The sequence below is a fragment of the Microcaecilia unicolor genome, chromosome 5 (assembly GCF_901765095.1).
Source record: "Microcaecilia unicolor chromosome 5, aMicUni1.1, whole genome shotgun sequence".
Taxonomy (NCBI): domain Eukaryota; kingdom Metazoa; phylum Chordata; class Amphibia; order Gymnophiona; family Siphonopidae; genus Microcaecilia; species Microcaecilia unicolor.
The window spans coordinates 85,230,505-85,253,723 of record NC_044035.1 but is presented as its reverse complement, the minus strand read 5'-3'; the positions used below and the strand labels follow the sequence as shown (position 1 = coordinate 85,253,723).

Genomic DNA, 23,219 nt, shown 5'->3' with positions numbered 1-23,219 from the left:
GCCATGGCTGCGTCGGTAGCCCACTTGAAGTCAGCCTCCATTGAAGAAATTTGCAAAGCTGCGACGTGGGCTTCTGTCCACACATTCACATCCCATTACTGCCTGCAGCAGGATACCCGACGCGACAGTCGGTTCGGGCAGTCAGTTCTTCAGAACCTGTTTGGGCTTTAGGATCCAACTCCACCCCCCGAGGGCCCTGTTTGTTCTGTTCCAGGCTACACTCTCAGTTAGTTGGTAAATTTTTTTAGGTCAATTTCTGTTATGTCCTCGCCGTTGCGAGGCCCAATTGACCATGGTTGTTGTTTTGAGTGAGCCTGGGGGCTAGGGATACCCCATCAGTGAGAACAAGCAGCCTGCTTGTCCTCGGAGAAAGCGAATGCTACATACCTGTAGAAGGTATTCTCCGAGGACAGCAGGCTGATTGTTCTCACAAACCCGCCCGCCTCCCCTTTGGAGTTGTGTCTTCCCTTAAGAGTTTGTCTTGCTACATACTGGACTGGCCGGCTCGAGCCGGTTTCGGGCGGGAAGACGGCCGCGCATGCGCGGTGCGCGCGGGCGCGCGAGGGCTAGCAAAGGACTTTGCTAGTGAAGATTCCGATTGGAGGGGCTGCCGTGGACGTCACCCATCAGTGAGAACAATCAGCCTGCTGTCCTCGGAGAATACCTTCTACAGGTATGTAGCATTCGCTTTACGTTTCCCCGTAGTGGATGCGGTGCTTTCAGCTGTTACTAAAAGAAACACTGTCCCGGTGCATAGGGGTACGGCTCTGTGGGATCCCCAGGATCGCAGGATTGAATCTTTGTTAAAGAATCCCTTTGATGTTTCGGCTCTGGCAGTGCAGGCTGCCATTTGTGGGTCCTGTTTCCGCTTTTCTGAGAAAGTTTGGGATCATTCTTCAGATGTTCTTTCTGCTTTTGATAATGAAGTAGCTAAGCTGGATATGGGCTGAACTCTTTCGGTTACGGCTCATAGTACGCTTTGGCTCCGGGGTTGGTTGGTGGATGCAGCCTCTAAGTCTAAGCTTAGTAAATTTCCCTTTAAGGGCTTTTTTCTTTTGGAGAAGAATTGGACGTGCTGGTGAATAGTCTGGGTGAGGCTATAGTCTCTAGGTTGCCAGAGGATTGTCCGAGAGGGTCTGGTCGTCGCAGTTTCTCAGCTCGTGGCAGAGGCCGTGACTTTCATCGTTTTCGGCCATCCAGAGTTTTTTCAGGGGCAACGCTTCAGATTTTTCCATACGTCTCAGTCCTTTCCAGGAGGTCGAGAAGCAGGGAGTTCTCTTTCCTTTGCCTCCTGTCCTCAACGATGAAGGTGTGCGGGCCCAGCCTCTAGTTCCTGTGGGCGCTCGATTGGCGCAATTTCAGAGAGGTTGGCCCAGATTACTTCAGATCAGTGGGTATTAGAGATTATTCGAGATGGGTACTCTTTAGAGTTCGCTTACCCTTTGTTTTTTTTTTTTTTTCTAGAATCCCCTTGCCATTCCCGCATCAAGGCCACAGCCATCCGAGATACGCTCAATAGACTTCTGTTCCTTTGTGTATTTTGTCCAGTTCCTTCGGCGGAAGTGGGTCAAGCCTGTTACTCAATTAATTTTTTAGTTCCCCAGAAGACAGGTTTTTTCTGTCCGATTTTGGATCTCAGGGCTGTCAATCAGGTGAGGTCAATACAGCTGATGAGAATCATAATACATCAGAAGATCAGGCCACTTTTTTTTTTTTTTTTATTATCTGTGACCACATGGGCGTCCTCAGCCGATAATGAAAAAAAGAAGGGTGTCCCTGACAAGCACTTGGCCGACTTGGTCCATTTTTTCTTGTGACCAAGCCTCAAAAAGGTTGCCGAACTGACCAGATGAGCACCGGAGGGAATTGGGGATTACCTCCCCTTACTCCCCCAGTGGTCACCAACCCCCTCCCAACCTAAAAAAAAAAAAAAACCTTAAAATTTTTTTTTTTGCCAGCCTGAAATATCATACCCAGCTCCACGACAGCAGTGTGCAGGTCCCTGGAGCAGTTTTAGTGGGTGCATTCCACTTCAGGCAGGCGGACCCAGGCCCATCCCCCCTTACCTGTTACACTTGTGGTGGTAAATGTGAGCCCTTCAGAACCCACCAGAAACCCACTCTACCCACATGTAGGTGCCCCCCTTCACCCCTTAGGGCTATGGTAGTAATATACAGTTGTGGAGAGTGGGGTTATTTTTTTTGGGGGGGCTCAGCACACAAGGTAAGGAAGCTATGCACCTGGGAGCAATTTCTGAAGTCTACTGCAGTGCCCCCTAGGGTGCCCAGTTGGTGTCCTGGCTTGTGAGGGGGACCAGTGCACTATGAATGCTGGCTCCTCCCATGACCAAATGGCTTGGATTTGGTCGTTTCTGAAATGGGTGTCCTTGGTTTCCATTATCGCCGAAAACCGGGGACGACCATCTCTAAGGACGACCTAAATGTTGAGATTTGGGTGTCCCCGACTGCATTATCGAAACAAAAGATGGAAGCCCATCTTGTTTCGATAATACGTGTTTTCCCGCCCCTTCACGGAGCTGACCTGCGAGGACGGCCCCAGGAAAACTTGGGCACTCCGTTCGATTATGCCCCTCAAGGTCTCAATATTTCTTGATGTTTTAGGGCTACCCCAATGAGAACAATAGGCCAAAAAGCCTTACTCCTCAACTTGTGTTTCAGTTTCCTTGTAAATGTTGTGTAAAATATTCTGATAAATCATGTTTTCTTAGACCCAGAGCATTTAAAACATTTTCTAGAGGTAAGGAACCCTCCTTTTCCTTAGCCTGTATCTTCTCCTTTTATTAGTCCAAATGTGGGTTTGAGGTAAGTTGTGGTAAATGTTGTGATACTATCCTTGAAGAATTTTACATTCTTTTCTGTTTTTCTTTGTTATAGTTAGGGTGATTCCTCCTAGCCTTCCATAGCTTTGAAGGCTCCCCATTGCCTTGAATTAGATTTGGCAATTAATTTCAATTGTGGTTTTATTTGTCTTAGTACTTTTTTCTTATTTTCCTGTTTTTGTTGCTGGACTATTTTTCTATTTCAAGTTTAAGCTTGTAACAAAACTGCTGACTTTTTTTTTAACATTTGGGACATTTATTATGAAATTGTCTAGTACAATTAAATTAACTGAGTATTCATACATTTGTATTACAGATGTGCTGAAAGACATTATGATACCAACAAATTTAACTGCAGAGGTAATCTTTTGTTGTATTTTTGGTGAACAAAACAATATTTCAAAACTTACTAGCACAGTTTAATTGGATATAGATTTTTTTTTATTGCTTGCCTTTTCCAAATCTAAACTCTTCACAAGTTACATAGTTCCATGCCCAAATTGGCTAAGTCTAGTTGTACCTAAGACATTGGAGGTGAAGTGACTGTCCAGAGTCACAAATAGTGTCAGTGGGAGAAACAGCTAATCTAATCCAGATTTCTTGTATTCCGCTGAATCCAGCATAGTGTAAAGCAGATTGCATAATTATATTTAGTCATTAGAAGAAAATTAGAGTTTCTAGAGAATTGCAAGTTAACCATTACATTATAAAATCATTAAGTGGGTAACTAACAAATAGTACTCAAGTCAAGATGTAAGAATTATTTTAAAAGGTTTTTAGTAAATGGCGGAATACTAGATAGATCTTGTGATCACGTAAAGATTTTAGCAGCTTATTCCAGAAAATTATTTCTTGATAGAAGAGAGATGTGGATAATTTTTAGATGTCTGGAAGATGCAGATAAACTTGATCAAGTGATCTCAACAGTCTGATCTGTGTGGGAAAAGAAATGTAAATGAAACGTTTATAGAAGAACGGAACCTTGTATGGTTTTAAAAACCATACAACCAGCCTTGAACAATATTGAAGCTTTAATAGGAAGCCAGTATAACTGAGAAAGCAGAGGTGAAACCTTATCGAATTAGTGCTATGAATAAGTCTAGTTGTTGTGTTTTGTACCACAGCAGCTAAACATATCTAACCACTAAGTTACTCCTTTTGCTCAGCACTTCAAGATGTGGGGCACGTCATTCTAGAAGCCTTTTACTAAGGAATACATTCAAATATTTCGTATGTTTCTACAGATTTGGTTACTAGGTGGTTATTCAGATATTTTATATGTAAATACTTATATATTCTAGCTAATATGTTTGTTTTGACCTACAGTTAAAACTTGTATTTGATACAGTGCTGAAATGTATGCAGGGAGTAGGCCAATTTGAAATATTCTTCATTATGTATTACATTTTAATGTAATTTTCTATGAGGTTGACCATTGGGTTGAATTGAATTGCCACACTAAAAGTATCTTTATACTACAGTTGCACAGTATCCTTTTGAAGATCATAATCCACCCCAGCTAGAGCTTATCAAACCTTTTTGTGAAGATCTTGACCAATGGCTAAGTGAAGATGACAATCATGTTGCAGCAATCCACTGTAAAGCTGGAAAGGGACGGACGGGTGTTATGATATGTGCATATTTGCTACATCGAAGCAAATTTTTAAGGGCACAAGAAGCCCTAGATTTCTATGGCGAAGTACGGACCAGAGACAAAAAGGTCAGTGCTGAATATTTCTGTAGTCTTTAGTAATCTTTTTATTTTGGCTTTTAAACAAATATGGTCTTTGAAATGTAATCATAGAAGCACTTAAGTAGATAAGTATTGCCATACTGGGAAAGACTAAAAGTCCATCAAGCCCAGCATCTTGAGAATATAAGTAAACACATTCACTGTTCTTGTGTCTCAATCCATCCTATCTGTGTAATATAAAATTGATTGCTACTTCCTTTCTTGGTAGACTCCCAATCATCTTAGGAAGAATTCCTCAGGCGCTTCCTTACTCTTGGGATTTCTTCAGCTGCTTTTACTCGAGTTTCTTGTTTACTGGAATGCATAAGCAAGATCCTCATAGGTTGCAGATCTCCTAGGTGCCACAGACCTTTATTTTGTACATGAAAGGGTAGTTCCCATAATACAGTTGAGACCTATTTGAAGGGCCATGGGAATTGCACAGTAAGTCTGACACTGCAGAGTGTATGGGATGCCAGAGGGAACCATGTGAACTACAATGCTGGTTTAGTCTCCAGCCACAAACTCTTTCATTCTTGTGAATGCCCATGGGATCTAGCTAGAAGCTCCCTGCCTGTTATAGCAGGTGCTGCTTATTTTGGTTATCTGGGTCATTTTCTTAACCTACTAGACCAGCCCAGACCATCAGGTTGTGTCCCTTCCCAATTAGCGGATATCACTGGAAAAGTTCAGTATTTCTACCTCCATCACTGGTGTAAAGGCTAGTGCAAGCTGGAATCCTTTTATTTTTTTCTATTTCTAGCAGGGTTGGGCTGCTGCAGTAATATCTAGGATAGGTAGTCCTGACCCCCTTGTTCACATGCCACCACCTGTGGCTCTCAGGCTAGTCCTTAGGCCTTAAGCTCTGGGGGTTCATACTGCTCTCCTTGCCCCAAGCTTTAGCTAACAAGACACACTAGTACAGGATCCCACTCCCCAAGGCCCAGTGCAACACGTGAAAAGGATTTTGTGATTGGGCCTTACTCCTCCACCCAACCCTGTTTGTAAAAAAAAAAAAAACAGCAAGAAGAGTATGGCCTTGACGAGGAACCCGAATTGTGCAGAGCACAAGTGCACAAACCAGTCCTGATGCCAGATAATTCCAGGGTTGGGGAGGAGCACCAACATCCAGTGTGTCATGCTGCAGGGCCTGAGGGAGCCAGCAGCTCAGCAGTGCTGCTGGTTCTTTCTGTCCTGCTTGTGCCAGGACTGCAGGTTGAGACCAGTGATGCTAAAGCCACCACATGGTGGTATGGCATGAGTGGCCATCTTGACTTTGGTGGGAATGATGGTCATTTTGGTGCCCGTCCATTGAAGCACCTGCTTTGGAGCCTGAATGGTTAGGGAGTCCCACATGGGCCCTAGGGACACTGGGACCTGATTGGGTTCAGACTGAGCCCCAGGTTGGAAATTGCCCCCCCTCTCCTCCCCGGCAGCATGGGTTCCAGTGTAGGTGTGAAGTACCCAGAGAGGTTCGGTTGGCCAGCAGGAAGAGGCCTCAAGGGGAGGAGTTCATTCGGGCCCTATTAGTTGTCTTCTCAGGAGAATGTATGGGATTCAGAAGAGGACCCAGTACCCCATTCAGGGGGAAGATGAGGTTGAGGCAGCAGACCTTTTCTCCAGGGGGAGGATTAAGACTCCCTCATCATGGTGGTGATAAAAAAGGAGGAACTGAGTCACCTCATTAACTGTGTCCACAGCCATTCAGATCTCCTTCTTTTTTCAGGACCCGATGGGAATCCCATCATACAGGGCCTTTGGAAACCCTCCAGGGTGTTTCCGATTTATAGGGCTCTTCTTTAGATCTAGCTACACGGTTCTGCACAAGTGGGTGTTCTCTGAGGACAAGCAGGCCATGTCATACTCAAGTGAGTAATGTCATCCACTTTGCCCGGTATAGAAAGCTTTTACAGCATATTAGAGCTTTAAGAATGCATGCCAGCATCCCCACTGCTCATTCACTAGTGCCTTCCCACCTGCCATGAGAGCGTGGGACCATCAGTCTCTCTTATCTGCCATGAGGAGAGAACACGCTGTCTTTGTTCCTTCCCTTTGGGTATTTTCCTGGTTTTGTTTTTCTTTTTCTCTAAGGTTTTTCCTTCCTTCCTCTTACAGTGTTAGGTTCTTCCCACTTTGTTTTGTGCTCACTAGGCCTGCTTTAGGCCTGAGCTTCAGTTCAGATTTTTCTCCTCCTTTTTCTTGATTATTTGCCTCTTTTTACTATCAATGTTGAGTTGTTTGATTTAGCCACAGCTGTTTTTCCTTTCATGTCATCGAAGTTTCCCAGTGGCTTCAAGCACTCTGCTTGGTGCAATCAAGCCATCTCTGGAACTGACACCCGTTCCTGGTGTCTCAGTGTTTGGGGCCAGAGCATAGCCTTTCCAGCCATCTTCTTTCCCTATGTATGCAGAAAAGAACATGGCTGTCCAGAGGCTCAGAGAGAGAATTTTTGGAGCCAGGTCTGAAACGTCAGCATCGGGTGCATCAGTCACTATGGCTGCTAGACCCATGTCCGAAACTGGGAGTGGGCGTGCAATGAGCAAGTCTCCACTTGCCTCAATAACGTCCGCATGCAGTGCCCCTGGGACCCCTCAGTATTGCACCTGACACCGAGAAGGCGTGAGTCTGCACCAAGGGGTGTGTCGATGCTCAGCATCGGATGAAGGCATCAGCATTGATCCCCTTCGACTCATGGTGCCAGGGTACCGAGGGATTCGGTCCCCAAGAAACATTGGCACTGGGAGGAAGACACACCTTCCATTGAAGAAATGCTGACGCTGGGGTCTCCATGCAGTCGGGGCCAGGTACCTGAGTCGACACCAGCAGTCCTGCAGCTTGTCTTTGAACTGACACCCCAACCTTTCCCAATGTCAGCCTTGATGAGCACATCCTGGACATGCTTCAGGTGCAATGGTGGCAAACTGTAGAGTGCATTGGCATCAGGAGTGCTTGCACCAGCCATGCCTCTGTCTGCTACTTCATAGGGCCCTCAGCCTCTGATGAGGTCAGTGTTGCCCTGTATATGGTTACGGCATCGACAGCTGCTCATGCGGGTACCCCCTCAATGTTGATGGAGGAAGCTTTGCTGGAGTCCAGGGTGGAGCCTGCATCTCAAGTCCGCTCCAGGCAAGGAACAAGTTCCTCACGCTCAAGACAGTCTCGGCCCTCCCATGAGGAGTTCTTTGCTAACACTGATATGGAGAGCTCATGGGCGTCTGATAAGGATCCAAGGTACTTCTCGGAGGATGAGTCCTATGGTATCCCATCTGGCCCCTCACCAGAGGAGAGAAAAGTCTGTACCTCAGAGCCTCTCTTTCCCAGCTTAAGGGAAATGGTGGCTGCCATTCCAATTCATTTGGAGACGGAGGATGAGGCTAGAGCTTAAATATTTGAGGTCCTGGACTACGACTCTCCTCTTAGAGATCCTGAGACTGTCCCACTTCACAAGATCTTGTGGGATGTTCAAGTGAAGAACTGGGAGTCCCCTCTGTCAGTCCCTGTCCTCCCCAAGAAGATTGATCCAAAGTTCCCCTGGTTTGATAGGCCACAGTTGCCTCATCATTCCCTGATGGTGGAATATGTACTCAAATGAGCCAGAAGTTCCAGAGATCTTTCTTCGGTACCCCCAGGCATAGAAGCTTGAACTCTGGACTCCTTTGGGCAGAAGACCTCTATGCTTTTCTCCTGTATACAGTCATACCAGCTCTACACAAGCCTCTACTTGTGGAACTTGGTGCACAGCATGACTGATTTGGCAGATTCTCTCCCACTAGAGCAGGCAGAATCTCTTCGCCAGCTGGCTAGTGGCGCTTAAGATACTTTTGATATGGCATCCAGGATGTCTGCCCAGGATATAGTGATGTGCAGATTCTCGTGGATGCATGTCTCTGACTTGGACCTAGCAGTCCCGCAGAGATTTGTAGATGCCTTGTGCCAAGGGATAATCTTTTTGGAGGGAAGGTGGAGGATGTCACAGACCTCATGAAATAACATATTGATACCATCTATATTCTGTCCTGCTGGATGCTTTCTGCAACTTCCTCATCCAGGAGTTTTTCCAGCAAGTCGAAAAGAGGTCCCTACTACTCTGAGGCGTAGGTACACTCCTTGCCCTCCTCAGCAGCCCCAGCGCACTCATGCTTGTCAGCAGAGTCACCAGGAGTTGGGCAGTGGCCTTGGAAGAGTATGCCTCCGTCAGTGGACGGAGAAGCACCTGCTGGCCCTTGCAGTGGTCCATATTGCAGGCAAGGACAATGTGTAAGCGAACTTTCTCAGTCATGCTCTCCTGGATTCAGGAAAATGGGAGCTGGAACAAGAGGCATTTCAGCTCTTTGTGGACTGCTGTGGACCCCTGGCTGTTCAATCTGATGGCTTCAGGAGCCATTGTGAAAGCAGAGCATTTCTTCAGTCATCAGAGGGAGTCAGCTTCTCAAAGAATAGATGCCCTAGTTAAGCCATGGCCAATGGAGGAGCCCTTCTGTTTTCCCACCTTGGCTTCTGTTGTGCATCATCCTTCTTTGGGTTTTCTAGTAGCTCTGGATTGGCCTCGCTGGCCATGGTGCGCAGACCTCATGCGCCTTTTGGAGGGCGACCCTCTCCCATTGCCCACAGGTTGGGACCTCTGGCAAGAGCTGATAGAAATGGAAGATCCAGATCCCTTCTGTCTTATGGTCTGGCCATTGACAGGAGGCACTTAGAGAAGCGTGGTTTTTCTTTCCCAGTGGTTTTGACAAGGGCTTTACTGAATATTCGTATTTAATTTGGCCCTGAATACATTATTCATGTTCAGTCGAATAGTGATTTAAATTTGAATACGAATAATTTGGGCTCTATTGTTCTACAACCTACTGAAATAAACACTTGATTTCCAAGTTCACATTGCTGCTTTTATTATTTTACGTTAAAGCTCAGTGCTCATTATTTGTATTCGGCCAAATAGTAGAATATGCTGTTAAGTACAGCTCTCTCTTCTATGTTGTTCCCCTCTCGGAAGTCCTCCATTTCTCTGGCTTATGTCGGGTATGGCAGATTTTTTGAAACCTGGCGTTTGGGATGCTCTGTCCCCTTGGAGGACTCAGGTCACCGATTATTCTGGCCTGCTTGTACTAGGGTCTGGTGTTGGGCTCCTGAGCATTTAGGTGGCTGCTCGTTCTAGTTTTTGAGGTAAGGTGAAGGGCGCCTCCCTGTTCTTACATGGGGAGATGTCTCATTTCCTAAGAGGTGTGGCATATTTTTGCTCCCAAATACATCCCATCTTTCCCTAATAGGACCTTTAATCTGGTTCTCTGAGTGCTTGCCGAGGTTGTTTGAGCCTCTGTACTTGGCCTCCGTTAAAGACCTCACTCTTAAGATGTTTTTTCTGGTCACCACCACCTTAGCTCAGTTTTCAAGCTATACAGGCTGTCTTTTTGGGACCCGTATTTCTCCATTGTGGAGGATTCAGTTTCTCTTCACATTGTCACTTCCCATCTCTCTAAGGTGGTTTCTCCATTCCATTTGAATCAGGATGTTTGCTTACTCTCCTTTAGAAGAGGGCTTTGTTCCTGTGGACCAGAGACTTCACATGCTGGACGTCCAGAGGACGCTGCTACAGTACTACTACTACTTAGCATTTCTATAGCGCTGCCAGGGTTATGCAGCGCTGTACAAGTTTAAACGTGGGAAGGACAGTCCCTGCTCAAGAGAGCTTACAATCTAAAGGTAACAAACTATGTAGTCAGTGTAGGTATCATGAATGGGGAAGGTGGTTAGGCGGTAAAAGCAAGGGTTAGTGCAGCAGGCTTTAATCCTGGCAACCTAGGTTCGATTCCCACTGCAGCCCCTTGTGACCTGGTTAAGTCACTTAACCCTCCATTTCCTCAGGTACAAAAAAACTTAGATTGTGAGCGCTGTAGGGACAGAGAAATTACCTGCATATAATGTGTACAGCGCTGCGTACGTCTAGTAGCGCTATAGAAATGATTTAGTAGTAGTAGTAGAGGGGCTAGGATGCTTCTAAGGCCTATGTTATGAGGTAGATCAAGGCAGCTGTTGAGATTGCCTACATTTACAAGAATCGTCTGGTGCCTCAGGGCCTGAAGGCCCACTCCACATGGGCTCAGGCCACGTCCTGGGCAGAGGCCCTGGTGGTAGTTCCTGAAGAGATCAGTAGAGTGGCTATGTGGTGGTTGCGTCATTCATTTGTCAAACACTGTAGATTGTGCATTTCGGTCAGGGTCCATTTGGACTTTAGCAGGGTCATCATTCGTGGAACTTAGTCTTTCTCCGCACAGTAGATCTGCTTCAGTTCATCCCACTTGGGCAGAACCATGTAGCTAAATGGGAAGGAAGGAGAAATTGTCTTACCTGATAATTTTCTTTCTTTTAGTTGGCTACACTGTTCTGCAACCTGCCTTTGGAAGATTTGAGCCCAGGACTCTGGTTGTGCTCGCGCTTTCCTTTTCAGTGTTGGAAGTAAACATGAGGAGTCAAATTGCACAGTTGCAGCAGTATGAGTTTCCCATGATGATGCTATATCCTGGAATATGCAGGGTAGCTACTTGGTTCTGGTGGTGGTCTTGCCTGATTATCATTGCAGCTACAGTGGTTGATGGGACATGGGTGCATTACAAAAAGGGACCTTCTATTTTGGCTGATGCATACTGGATCTTTCATGGCAGCACCACTTGCTAATACTGGTGAGGTCACTGGAAGCTCAGCTTTTTTTCTCTGCCTCTATCTACTGTTAGGAGGGGATAACACCCACTTGTGCAGAACAATGTAGCTGACTAAAGGGAAAAAAATGATCAGGTAAGACAATTTCTCCTTTCACAACTGGCACTAGCTGAGTGTGAGGTCCCAGAAGACTGCCTTAGGGGCATGTGGCATCTGTGATGGCTGTATATCTCCAGCATGAGAGGTTCGAGAGGCTGCTCAGTCTCCTCAGGGCAGATCTGGTGTTTCATTTCTGCCCTGGGCCCCAGCATATTTAATAGGGGGCTCCAAAGCCCACCAGTAGGCTGTATCTCCTTCAGATTTTGGCAGGCTTGGGGTCCCCTGTAGCATTGGAGCCAAAGGCAACTGCCCTTCTTCCCCCATCCTAAATTCTGGCCTTTCTGCAGGATGGCCAGTCAACACTGTGGTGACCAAGAAGACCACTATCCCAGTGGAAGTGGGGGCTGCCTTGCAAGGAGGCACATGACTGGAAATTGGAGAAGCTCCTAAAGAAGGCCTTTGTCTGCAGCCCTTGTGTTTCAGGTCTCCTATAAGCTCAACAGCTGTTGCAGTTGGCCAAGGCGGTGTGCTTGTAGTTGGGGGCGGCCTTTTTGGCTAGTGACCTGTATGATCTTGTCTGCTTTGTTTCTTGCATAGTGGTGGTAGCTCAGAGATGACTGTGGCTACACCATTAGGTGGCATGCTTGGCTTCTAAGGTGTGCTTGAGAGAGCTTTCTTTTAGAGCACTGATTCCCAAACCTGTCTTGTGGGAACCCCAGCCAGTCAGGTTTTCAAGATATCCACAAAGAATGTGCATGAGAGATTTGCATATCAAAGAATGTATTAAAGATTTTGATATTAGCTTATAAAACCTTTTGTAAAGTGAGTCCAGGGCTGGTCGTTAAGATCTTCCCAGGAAACCTTTTTGACCATTCCTCTCCTGAGAGTATGATTGGATTTATCACATCACATGATACTCAGTTGTATTGCACCAGAATTTTGGAACTGTCTACATGTAGAACTATGTAAAAAAAAAGTGTTGTATAGTAAATTTGAATCAAGAATGGGAGACATGTATGAAGGTGATGGAATATCTGTTTTCTTGTTGTCTGAGGCCCCACCTTTCTGAACATGTGGGTGTTATCCCTTCTACCAGCAAATGGAGGTAGAGAGAGAGCTAGGCTTTTCCAGTGAATTCACTGGTGTAACCTGCTGGTCCTCTGGGAAAGTTCCAGTATTTTTCTCTACCTCTAGCAAATGGAAGGTTGTTGAGGCTGGTTCCCCTGGTTCATGACCTAGCTCCCCGCTCTGCTGGCTGAGGCCACACAGCCTGAATGGTACCCCCAGGTGCCTGGATGGTACCAGCTGGGGCTCCATTCCAAAGGCCAAACACCATAGGGGGGAACAGGGAGTTTCTGACACCCTGAGTTTCTCCGATATGATCCTGGAGGATCAGGAGAGTCTCTTGTCACCCAGTCCCTTTCAGACTCCGATTTTGAGGAGGATTCTCTTTCAAAGGAGGAGAAAGAGGAGCTTTCTCATCTCATTGAGAAGGTCATGACAGCTCTGGGGATGCTCAAGAGTCCTGCTGCAGATTCCTCTGAGGGCGATCCTCTGTTGGATGGCCTTAGGGGTCCCTGCCCTCATAGCTCTCCTGCATGATACTAGCGGAAATGGAGTTGCCTGATCTCTCAAGGGGGCTAGGGCCTTGGAGCATCTGTACGCCTTTCCCCATTAGGAAATGGAGAGTTCTCCGAGGACAAGCAGACTGCTTGTTCTCATGACTGGGTGACGTCCGCGGCAGCCCCCATGAACCGGAAGAAGCTTTGCGGACGGTCCGCACGCAGGGCACGCCCACCGCGCATGCGCGGCCGTCTTCCCGCCCGTACGTGACCGTTCCCGCCAGTCTTTTCTTTTCCGCGCCTGGAGAGAGACATGTCGCACATCTCTCTCTTCGTCAGCCCCGGAAAACCGTCGCGTTCTTCGCGAACCTTCTTTGTTTTTTTTTTCCTTGTTGTCGCGCGTTCCGCAAGGGTTTTTTCTCTTGTGTTAAAAAAAAAAAAAAAGAGAACGCGATGTTTTTTTTCCCCTCGTTTTCTAGCGGGGGCGTCGCGTTGCGGCCTTGTGACCGCGCGGTCGATTATTTTTTCGAGGTGTGATTTTACCGCCACCATCGACGACTTTGATTTCGCCGACGCGATTTTTCCGTCGATGTCCTCGAAGGTCCCGAGTGGATTTAAAAAGTGTGGTCGGTGCGGCCGGCCTATCTCGCAGACCAACACCCACGCTTGGTGCCTCCAGTGCCTCGGGCCGGAGCACGATACCAAGTCGTGTACTTTGTGTCTTGGTCTCCGGAAACGGACTCAAGTTGCGAGGCAAGTTCTTTGGGACCGTATTTTTGGAACTTGCGCCGGCCCCTCGACGTCGACCTCGACGGCATCGGTATCGACGGCCGGTTCTTCGGTACCGGTATTGATGTCCGCGAAATCGGCACCGATGGCATCGACCCCAGGAGCACAGGTCCCGTCGGCCCGCCGGTCTTCCGGTGAGGGTAGGGGTGAGAGGCCGCGTGGGCAGTCGGCCCCGGTCACTCCCTCTGCTCATGGCCCTCGGGCCCAAACCCTGTCTGATCCGGCCCCTCGAGACCGAGGGGGATCGACCTCCTCCTCCTCCATACCACCTAGCGCCGATGACGGGCACCGCAAGAAGCCCAGGAAGCACCGTCATCGGTCGCCATCGATGTACCCGGCCTCCGGCGCCGGAGAGGAGTCGACGCCGGGTAAGCGTCAGCGTCGAGAGGAGAGGTCCCCCTCAGTAGTGGAGGGACCGACGCATCAGGGTCCTAGCACTTAGGTGCAGTCTCCTGGACCCGAGCAGCTTCCGGCACCGACGCCTCTACCGGCCCCCCCCCCCTCCCCCGTCTTTCCCGGCAGCGGGCCTGGACGAGTGCCTCCGAGCCATCCTTCCGGGGATCCTGGAAGGGCTGATGCGCCAGGCTGTGCCGGCGCCAGGGGTGCTTGCGCCCTCGGCGCCGTTGACTGTGGCGCCGGCGAGCTCTAGCCCGGTGCCGAGGCCTTCGACGCCGCTTGCGGCGCCGGTCTCGACCGCCACGCAGGTGGAGTCGACGTCGATGGAGGGAGCTTCGTCCCCGCCGGCGCGGGAGTCCACCGCTCGACGACACCGAGGCCTCGGTGCCTCGACGTCGAGCCGGGCCCGGTTGAGGACTCAGCTACATGAGCTTATGTCTGATACCGAGGAAGAGGCCTCGTGGGGGGAGGAGGAGGACCCCAGGTATTTCTCCTCAGAGGAGTCTGTGGGCCTTCCCTCCGACCCCACGCCTTCACCTGAGAGGAAGCTCTCGCCACCTGAGAGCCTCTCCTTTGCCTCCTTTGTTAGGGACATGTCTATATGCATTTCCTTCCCCGTGGTCTCTGTGGACGAGCCGAGGGCTGAGATGCTCGAGGTCCTCAACTATCCATCACCACCTAGAGAGTCCTCCACGGTGCTGTTGCACAATGTCCTCAAAGAGACACTGCTCCGGAACTGGATGAGACCGTTATCTAATCCCACCATTCCCAAGAAAGCAGAGTCCCAGTACAGAATCCACTCGGACCCAGAGTTAATGCGGCCCCAATTGCCCCATGACTCGGCGGTCGTGGATTCTGCTCTCAAGAGGGCACGGAGTTCGAGGGATACCGCCTCGGCGCCCCCGGGGCGGGAGTCTCGCACTCTGGACTCGTTTGGGAGGAAGGCCTACCAATCTTCCATGCTCGTGACCCGCATCCAGTCTTACCAGCTCTACACGAGCATCCACATGCGGAACAATGTGAAGCAACTGGCGGACCTGGTCGATAAGCTCCCGCCGGAGCAGTCCAGGCCTTTTCAGGAGGTGGTCAGGCAGCTGAAGGCGTGCAGAAAGTTCCTGTCCAGGGGTATCTATGACACGTGTGACGTGGCATCTCGTGCTGCGGCCCAAGGTATAGTGATGCGCAGGCTCTCATGGCTGCGTGCCTCTGACCTGGACAACCGCACCCAGCAGAGACTGGCTGACGTCCCTTGCCGGGGGGATAATATTTTTGGTGAGAAGGTCGAGCAGCTGGTGGACCAACTGCATCAGCGGGAAACCGCCCTCGACAAGCTCTCCCACCGGGCGCCTTCAGCATCCACCTCAGCAGGTGGATGTTTTTCCCGTGCCCGGCAGGCTGCGCCCTATGCTTTTACCAAGCGTAGGTACACCCAGCCGGCCCGAAGGCCTCGACAGGCACAGGGACAGCCCCAGCGCGCTCGTTCTCGTCAACAGCTTGCGCCTAAGCAGCCCCCTGCGCCTCCACAGCAAAAGCCGGGGACGGGCTTTTGACTGGATCCACGGGAACATAGCCGCCCTCAAAGTGTCCGTACCGGACGATCTGCCGGTCGGGGGGAGGTTAAAATTTTTTCACCAAAGGTGGCCTCTCATAAACTCCGACCAGTGGGTTCTCCAAATAGTGCGGTGCGGATACGCCCTAAATTTGGCCTCCCTTCCACCAATTTGTCCTCCGGGAGCTCAATCCTTCAGCTCCCATCACAAGCAGGTACTTGCAGAGGAACTCTCCGCCCTTCTCAGCGCCAATGCGGTTGAGCCCGTACCACCCAGGCAAGAAGGGCAGGGATTCTATTCCAGGTACTTCCTTGTGGAAAAGAAAACAGGGGGGATGCGTCCCATCCTAGACCTGAGAGGCCTGAACAAATTCCTGGTCAAAGAAAAGTTCAGGATGCTTTCCTTGGGCACCCTTCTGCCAATGATTCAGAAAACCGATTGGCTATGTTCCCTGGATTTAAAGGAAGCATACACTCACATCCCGATACTGCCAGCTCACAGACAGTATCTCAGATTCCGCCTGGGCGCCCGGCACTTTCAGTATTGTGTGCTGCCCTTTGGGCTCGCCTCTGCCCCACGGTTGTTTACAAAGTGCCTCGTGGTGGTAGCGGCGTATCTACGCAAGCTGGGAGTGCACGTGTTTCATATCTCGACGATTGGCTGGTCAAGAACACCGGAGGCAGGAGCCCTCCGGTCCAAGCAGTGCACTATTCAACTTCTGGAGCTGCTGGGGTTTGTGATAAATTACCCAAAGTCCCATCTCCAGCCAACCCAGTCTCTGGAATTCATAGGAGCTCTGCTGAATACCCAGACGGCTCAGGCCAACAACCTCCTGTCCCTGGCTTCGCAGACCAGAGCGTCTCAGCAGGTCACAGCTCGGCAGATGTTGAGACTTCTGGGTCATATGGCCTCCACAGTCCATGTGACTCCCATGGCTCGTCTTCACATGAGATCTGCTCAATGGACCCTAGCTTCCCAGTGGTTCCAAGCCACCGGGAATCTAGAAGATGTCATCCGCCTCTCCACCAGTTGCCGCACTTCACTGCTCTGGTGGACCATTCGGACCAATTTGACCCTGGGATGTCCATTCCAAATTCCGCAGCCCACGAAAGTGCTGACGACGGATGCATCTCACCTGGGGTGGGGAGCTCATGTCGATGGGCTTCTTCACACCCAGGGTCTGTGGTCCCTCCAGGAAAAGGATCTGCAGATCAACCTCCTGGAGCTCCGAGCGATCTGGAACGCACTGAAGGCTTTCAGAGATCGGCTGTCCTGCCAAATTATCCAAATTCGGACAGACAATCAGGTTGCAATGTATTACACCAACAAGCAGGGGGGCACCGGATCTCGCCCCTTGTGTCAGGAAGCCGTCGGGATGTGGCGTTGGGCTTGCCAGTTCGGCATGCTCCTCCAAGCCACATACCTGGCAGGTGTAAACAACAGTCTGGCCGACAGGCTGAGCAGAGTCATGCAACCGCACGAGTGGTCGCTTCATTCCAGAGTGGTACGCAAGATCTTCCGAGAGTGGGGCACCCCCTCGGTGGACCTTTTCGCCTCTCAGACCAACCACAAGCTGCCTCTGTTCTGATCCAGACTTCAGGCACACGGCAGTCTAGCGTCGGACGCCTTTCTCCTTCATTGGGGGACCGGCCTCCTGTATGCTTATCCTCCCATACCTTTGGTGGGGAAGACCTTACTGAAGCTCAAGTGAGACCACGGCACCATGATCCTGATAGCGCCCTTTTGGCCCCGTCAGATCTGGTTCCCTCTTCTTCTGGAGTTGTCCTCAGAAGAACCGTGGAGATTGGAGTGTTTTCCGACTCTCATTTCGCAGAACGACGGAGCGTTGCTGCACCCCAACCTTCAGTCCCTGGCTCTCACGGCCTGGATGTTGAGGGCGTAGACTTCACTGCGTTGGGTCTGTCTGAGGGTGTGTCCCGTGTCTTGCTTGCCTCTAGGAAGGATTCCACTAAAAAGAGTTACTTTTTCAAGTGGAGGAGGTTTGTCGTTTGGTGTGAGAGCAAGGCCCTAGAACCTCGTTCTTGCCCTGCACAGAACCTGCTTGAATACCTTCTACACTTATCAGAGTCTGGCCTCAAGACCAACTCAGTAAGGAATCACCTTAGTGCGATTAGTGCTTACCATTATCGTGTGGAAGGTAAAGCCATCTCTGGAGAGCCTTTAGTCGTTCGATTCATGAGAGGCTTGCTTTTGTCAAAGCCCCCTATCAAGCCTCCTACAGTGTCATGGGATCTCAACGTCGTCCTCACCCAGCTGTAGAAACCTCCTTTTGAGCCACTGAATACCTGCCATCTGAAGTACTTGACCTGGAAGGTCATTTTCTTGGTGACAGTTACTTCAGCTCGTAGGGTCAGTGAGCTTCAAGCCCTGGTAGCTCATGCTCCATATACAAAATTTCATCACAACAGAGTAGTGCTCCGCACCCACCCAAAGTTCCTGCCGAAGGTGGTGTCGGAGTTGCATCTTAACCAGTCAATTGTCTTGCCAACATTCTTTCCCAGACCGCATACCCACCCTGCTGAACGTCAGTTGCACACATTAGACTGCAAGAGAGCATTGGCCTTCTACTTGGAGCGGACACAGCCCCACAGACAGTCCGCCCAATTGTTTGTTTCTTTCGACCCTAACAGGCTAGGGGTCGCTGTCGGGAAACGCACCATCTCCAATTGGCTAGCAGATTGCATTTCCTTCACTTACGCCCAGGCTGGGCTGGCTCTTGAGGGTCATGTCACGGCTCATAGTGTTAGAGCCATGGCAGCGTCAGTGGCCCACTTGAAGTCAGCCACTATTGAAGAGATTTGCAAGGCTGCGACGTGGTCTTCTGTCCACACATTCACATCACATTACTGCCTCCAGCAGGATACCCGACGCGACAGTCGGTTCGGGCAGTCGGTGCTGCAGAATCTGTTTGGGGTGTAAATCCAACTCCACCCTCCAGGACCCGCATTTATTCTGGTCAGGCTGCACTCTGTTAGTTGTTCTTCATAGGTCAATTTTCTGTTGTTCCCTCGCCGTTGCGAGGTTCAATTGACCTGGGTTCTTGTTTTGAGTGAGCCTGAGAGCTAGGGATACCCCAGTCGTGAGAACAAGCAGCCTGCTTGTCCTCGGAGAAAGTGAATGATACATACCTGTAGCAGGTGTTCTCCGAGGACAGCAGGCTGATTGTTCTTACCTACCCTCCCTCCTCCCCTTTGGAGTTGTGTTTCATCTTTTCTTGCTTGTCATTCAACTGGTGGGAACGGTCACGCACGGGCGGGAAGACGGCCGCGCATGCGCGGTTGGCGTGCCCTGCGTGCGGCCCGCGAAGCTTCTTCCGGTTGATGGGGGCTGCCGCGGATGTCACCCAGTCGTGAGAACAATCAGCCTGCTGTCCTCGGAGAACACTTGCTACAGGTATGTATCATTCACTGTACTAGGGTGTACTCCAAGGTGGATGTGCTGGTCACAGCGGTCACTAAGAAGACAGCTTTCCCCATTTTGGGTGCAGCATTTTCGTATGGGAACCCTCCTCTCAGTGATCACCTCGGTTCATCCAGGTGATATTTTTTTACTTCTCTGGTCCTCATGGAGGCCTATCTGCTTATTCATATTTTAGAGCATAATGAGCTCTTCCTTGTCATCAGCAGCAGATGAATCCATTAACCGATGCCTTGCAGGCCCTCTCAATTGATGATCCTGGTGAAGGCGAGGCCTCCTCTGTTAATCTTAGGATGGCGCGTACTAAGAAGCCTACTCGGGCCTTTCCACTGCATGACTCCATCCAGGAGCTTATTTCTGCTCAGTGGTCTGACCCCGATGGGCCTTTGAAAGTGGCCGGGACTATGGGTCAGCTTTACTCTCTGCGTGAGGAGCACGTGACCCCTTTCGGGATGCCTAAAGTGGATGCATTGGTCACGGCGGTGACAAAAAAGACCACTCTCCCAGTAGAGGGAGGGGTCGCTTTGAAAGACATGCAGGACCGGTGGCTGGAATCCGCGCTGACGCGGTCCTTTGAAATTGTGGGCCTTGCCTTGAGGGCGTCTGTTTGCAGTTCCTATGCAGCCCGGGCATGTCTTTCCTGGCTACAGCAAGCGGTGGAACAGCCCGCCAATGGTGCGGGCCCCCTTTCTGAGGTTGCCCCGCGGATGGAGTCGGCCCTGTCATTTTTGGCTGACGCCCTTTATGATCTGGTCAGAGCTTTGGCTAAACAGATGTCTGTGGCGGTGTCTGCCTGCCACCTTCTTTGGCTGTGGCATTGGGTGACTGACATGGCTTCTAAGCAAAGGCTGGTGAGGCTACCCTTTCCGGGCCTCCTGTTATTTGGAGAGGAATTGGAGAAGAATGTGAAAGACCTGGGGAAATCTAAACCCCAGCGGTTATCTGAGGATAGGCCGCGACCTTCTTCCAAGGGTTCTGTGTTTCCCTTTTCTTCCAGACCTCGCTTCCGTGAAGCTCGCAGGTATCGCCCGGGGTGCTCTGCTGGGTTTTCTCAACGTGCCTGTTTTCAGCAGAGGAACTCCTTTCGCTCGGACAAACGTTCCGCAGGGGCCGGTTCAAGGCCAGGAGGTCAGGGGTGTCCTCCACAATGATGGGATGCCGGTTCAGTCCTCCTTGCCTGCAATAGGAGGACGTCTTTCCCTCTTTCTATAGGTGTGGACCAAGATTACCTCAGATCAGTGAGTCCTGGACCTGATCAGAGAAGGTTACCGACTGGAATTCGGTGCCCCGGTGAGAGACATGTTTGTGGAGTCCCGATGCGGCACTGCCATAAAACGGGCGGCGGTAGAGGAGACCTTACAAGTCTTGCTGCACCTCGGAGCGGTGATCCTGGTGCCTCCCGCCGAACGCGGCTGCGGCCGCTATTCCATTTATTTTGTCGTGCGTTGAAAAGGCGGGTCTTTCAGACCGATCCTCGACTTACGAAGAGTCAACGAGGCTCTCGGAGTACGACATTTTCGCATGGAAACCCTGCGCTCCGTCATTGCGGCGGTACAGCCAGGAGAGTTTCTCATGTCTCTGGACCTAAAAGAAGCTTATTTGCACATTCCTATCTGGCCTCCACACCAGCGTTTCCTCCGTTTTGCGGTGTTGGGAAAGCATTTCCAGTTTCAGGCCTTGTCTTTCGGCCTAGCCACAGTTCCCCGTACCTTTTCCAAGGTAGTGGTGGTCGTAGCTGCCTATCTCAGGCGAGAGGGTATCAGAGTTCACCCGTATCTCGACGACTGGCTCATCAGAGCGGATTAGGCAACCGAGAGTCGTCTTGCCACAGCCAGAGTGGTGGCGGTCCTGTAGGCACAAGGCTGGGGTGGTCAATATACCCAAATGTCACCTGACCCCCTCTGTCTCTTGAGTATTTGGGGGTCTGGTTCGACACGGCCTCGGGGTTTGTCTTTCTCCCCGACCAAAGGGGATGCAAGCTTCAGAATCAGGTCCGTCTGCTCCTGCGGATGCCTTGCCCGCGAGCTTGGAACTTTGTCCAGCTGCTGGGGTCGATGACGGCCACCTTGGAGGTGGTTCCTTGGGCGAGAGCGCATATGAGGCCTCTGCAGATTGCCCTTCTTCTACAATGGTCTCTGATGTCCCAGGAATATCAACGCAGACTAACGTTGCTCCCTGCGGCCCGGCTCAGTATGGAGTGGTGGCTCTCCGAAAGGATGCTGTACCAAGGAATGCCTCTTGTGCTTCCTTCTTGGTGCCTGGTGATAACAGATGCCAGCCTTCTAAGCTGGGGAGCGCATTGCCAGGGAAGCTATGCTCAGGGTCTGTGGACACCCGTGCAAGCGGGATGGTCCATCAATCGCTTGGAACTGAGAGCGATATTCCAGGTTCTTATGGCCTTTCAAAAGACCTTTGCTGTCCGGGTTCTGTCAGACAACACGACAGCGGTGGCCTATATAAATCGTCAGGGAGGCACTCAGTGCAAGGCCCTGGCTGCGGAGGCCGCTCAGATTTGCCACTGGGCCGAGCTCCACCTGCAGTTTCTGTGAGCAGCTCACATAGCAGGTCAGAGCAACGTGCAAGCCGATTTTCTCTGCAGGCATCAAATCGACCCGGTGGAATGGGAACTGGCAGAAGAAGTTTTTCTTCAGATTTGTGTCAAATGGGGGACTCCCGGAATGGATCTAATGGTGTCAAGTGCAAACGCCAAAGTACCTCGCTTTTTCAGCAGAAGGAGAGATCCTCACTTGGTGGGGTTGGATGCTCTGGCTCAACCCTGGCCCTCGGAGCTCCTGTATGTGTTCCCTCCTTGGCCCCTGTTAGGGCGAGTCCTACTGTGGATTCGGCTCCACCAAGGAGAGGTGGTTCTCATTGCCCCGGATTGGCCCAGGAGGCTGTGGTATGCGGACCTCGGGCGGATGCTGGTAGAGGATCTCCTGCCGTTACCTCTGGTACCGCACCTGTTGTCACAGGGCCCGTTGACCATGGAGGACGCCTGCCGCTTTGGTCTTACAGCATGGCTATTGAGAGGGCGCAATTGAGAGACAAGGGATATTCCAGTAAAGTCATTTCCACTCTCCTAGAGGCCCGCAAGCGTTCCACTTCCGTGGCTTATGCCAGGATTTGGCGCCAGTTTGAGGCTTGGTGTGCTTCTAAAGCGATCACACCCATGTGGGCTTCTGTCTCGCCGATACTTGACTTTTTGCAGGATGGTTTACAAAAAGGCTTGGCCTATAATTCCCTGCGTGTTCAAGTGGCAGTCTTAGCATGTTTTCGAGGGAAGGTTGCTGGCCTCTCTCTGGCTGCTTGCCCGGATGTGACAGGGTTTCTTAGAGGGGTGCTTCGGCTCCATCCTCCCGTGCGGGTCCCGTGTCCGGCCTGGAACCTGGGGTTAGTTTTAAAGGCCCTTCAGTGTTCGCCCTTCGAGCCGCTTAGGCAAGCTTCGGAGAAGGATGTGACCTTAAAGACGGTCTTTTTGGTGTCCGTGACATCGGCGAGACAGGTATCTGAGCTCCAGGTGCTGTCCTGTCGAGACCCATTTCTGCAATTCTCAGAGTCCAGAGTAATGGTAGGTACGGTGCCTTCTTTCATGCCTAAGGTGGTTTCAGCGTATCACCTAAACCAGCCCATTTTCCTGCCCTCCTTTTCTAAAGAGCAGTTTCCAGAAGCCTATGGGCAGTTGCACCTTCTGGGTGTGCGAAGGGCTCTGTTGCAATATCTGTATATGTCAAATGCCTTCAGGACCTCTGACCATCTTTTTGTTCTTTTGTCAGGTTCGCGCAGAGGGTCTCCAGCGTCTAAGGCCACTATAGCCCGTTGGCTCAAAGAAGCTATCTTTTCAGCATATCTGCTATTTGGCTGGCCTCTGCCTGAAGCCTTTAAGGCACATTCCATAAGAGCGATTTCCTCTTCTTGGGCTGAAACTGGAGTACTCTCTCTTCAAGAGATATGTAGTGCAGCTACTTGGGCTTTGAAGCTCTCTTTTGCCCGACATTACAGGCTGGATGTGGCTGCCAGGAGAGACGCACATTTTGGAGCACAAGTGCTGGCGCGTGGTGTGGCTTGTTCCCACCCTATCTAGGGATTGCTTTGATAAATCCCACTCATAATGGATTCATCTGCTTGATGAGAAGGAAGGGAAAATTAGGTTCTTACCTTGG

General features: G+C 50.5%; 1 protein-coding gene across 1 annotated transcript in view; it reads left to right on the top strand.

The window, feature by feature from the left end:
* Positions 1-23,219, top strand: part of PTEN (phosphatase and tensin homolog) — a 308,757-nt gene that overhangs the window by 129,296 nt on the left and 156,242 nt on the right. The window contains exons 4-5 of the mRNA XM_030203074.1: positions 3,156-3,199; positions 4,321-4,559. Coding sequence (XP_030058934.1) covers positions 3,156-3,199; positions 4,321-4,559 — 283 coding nt within the window. The remainder of the gene's footprint in view (positions 1-3,155; positions 3,200-4,320; positions 4,560-23,219) is intronic.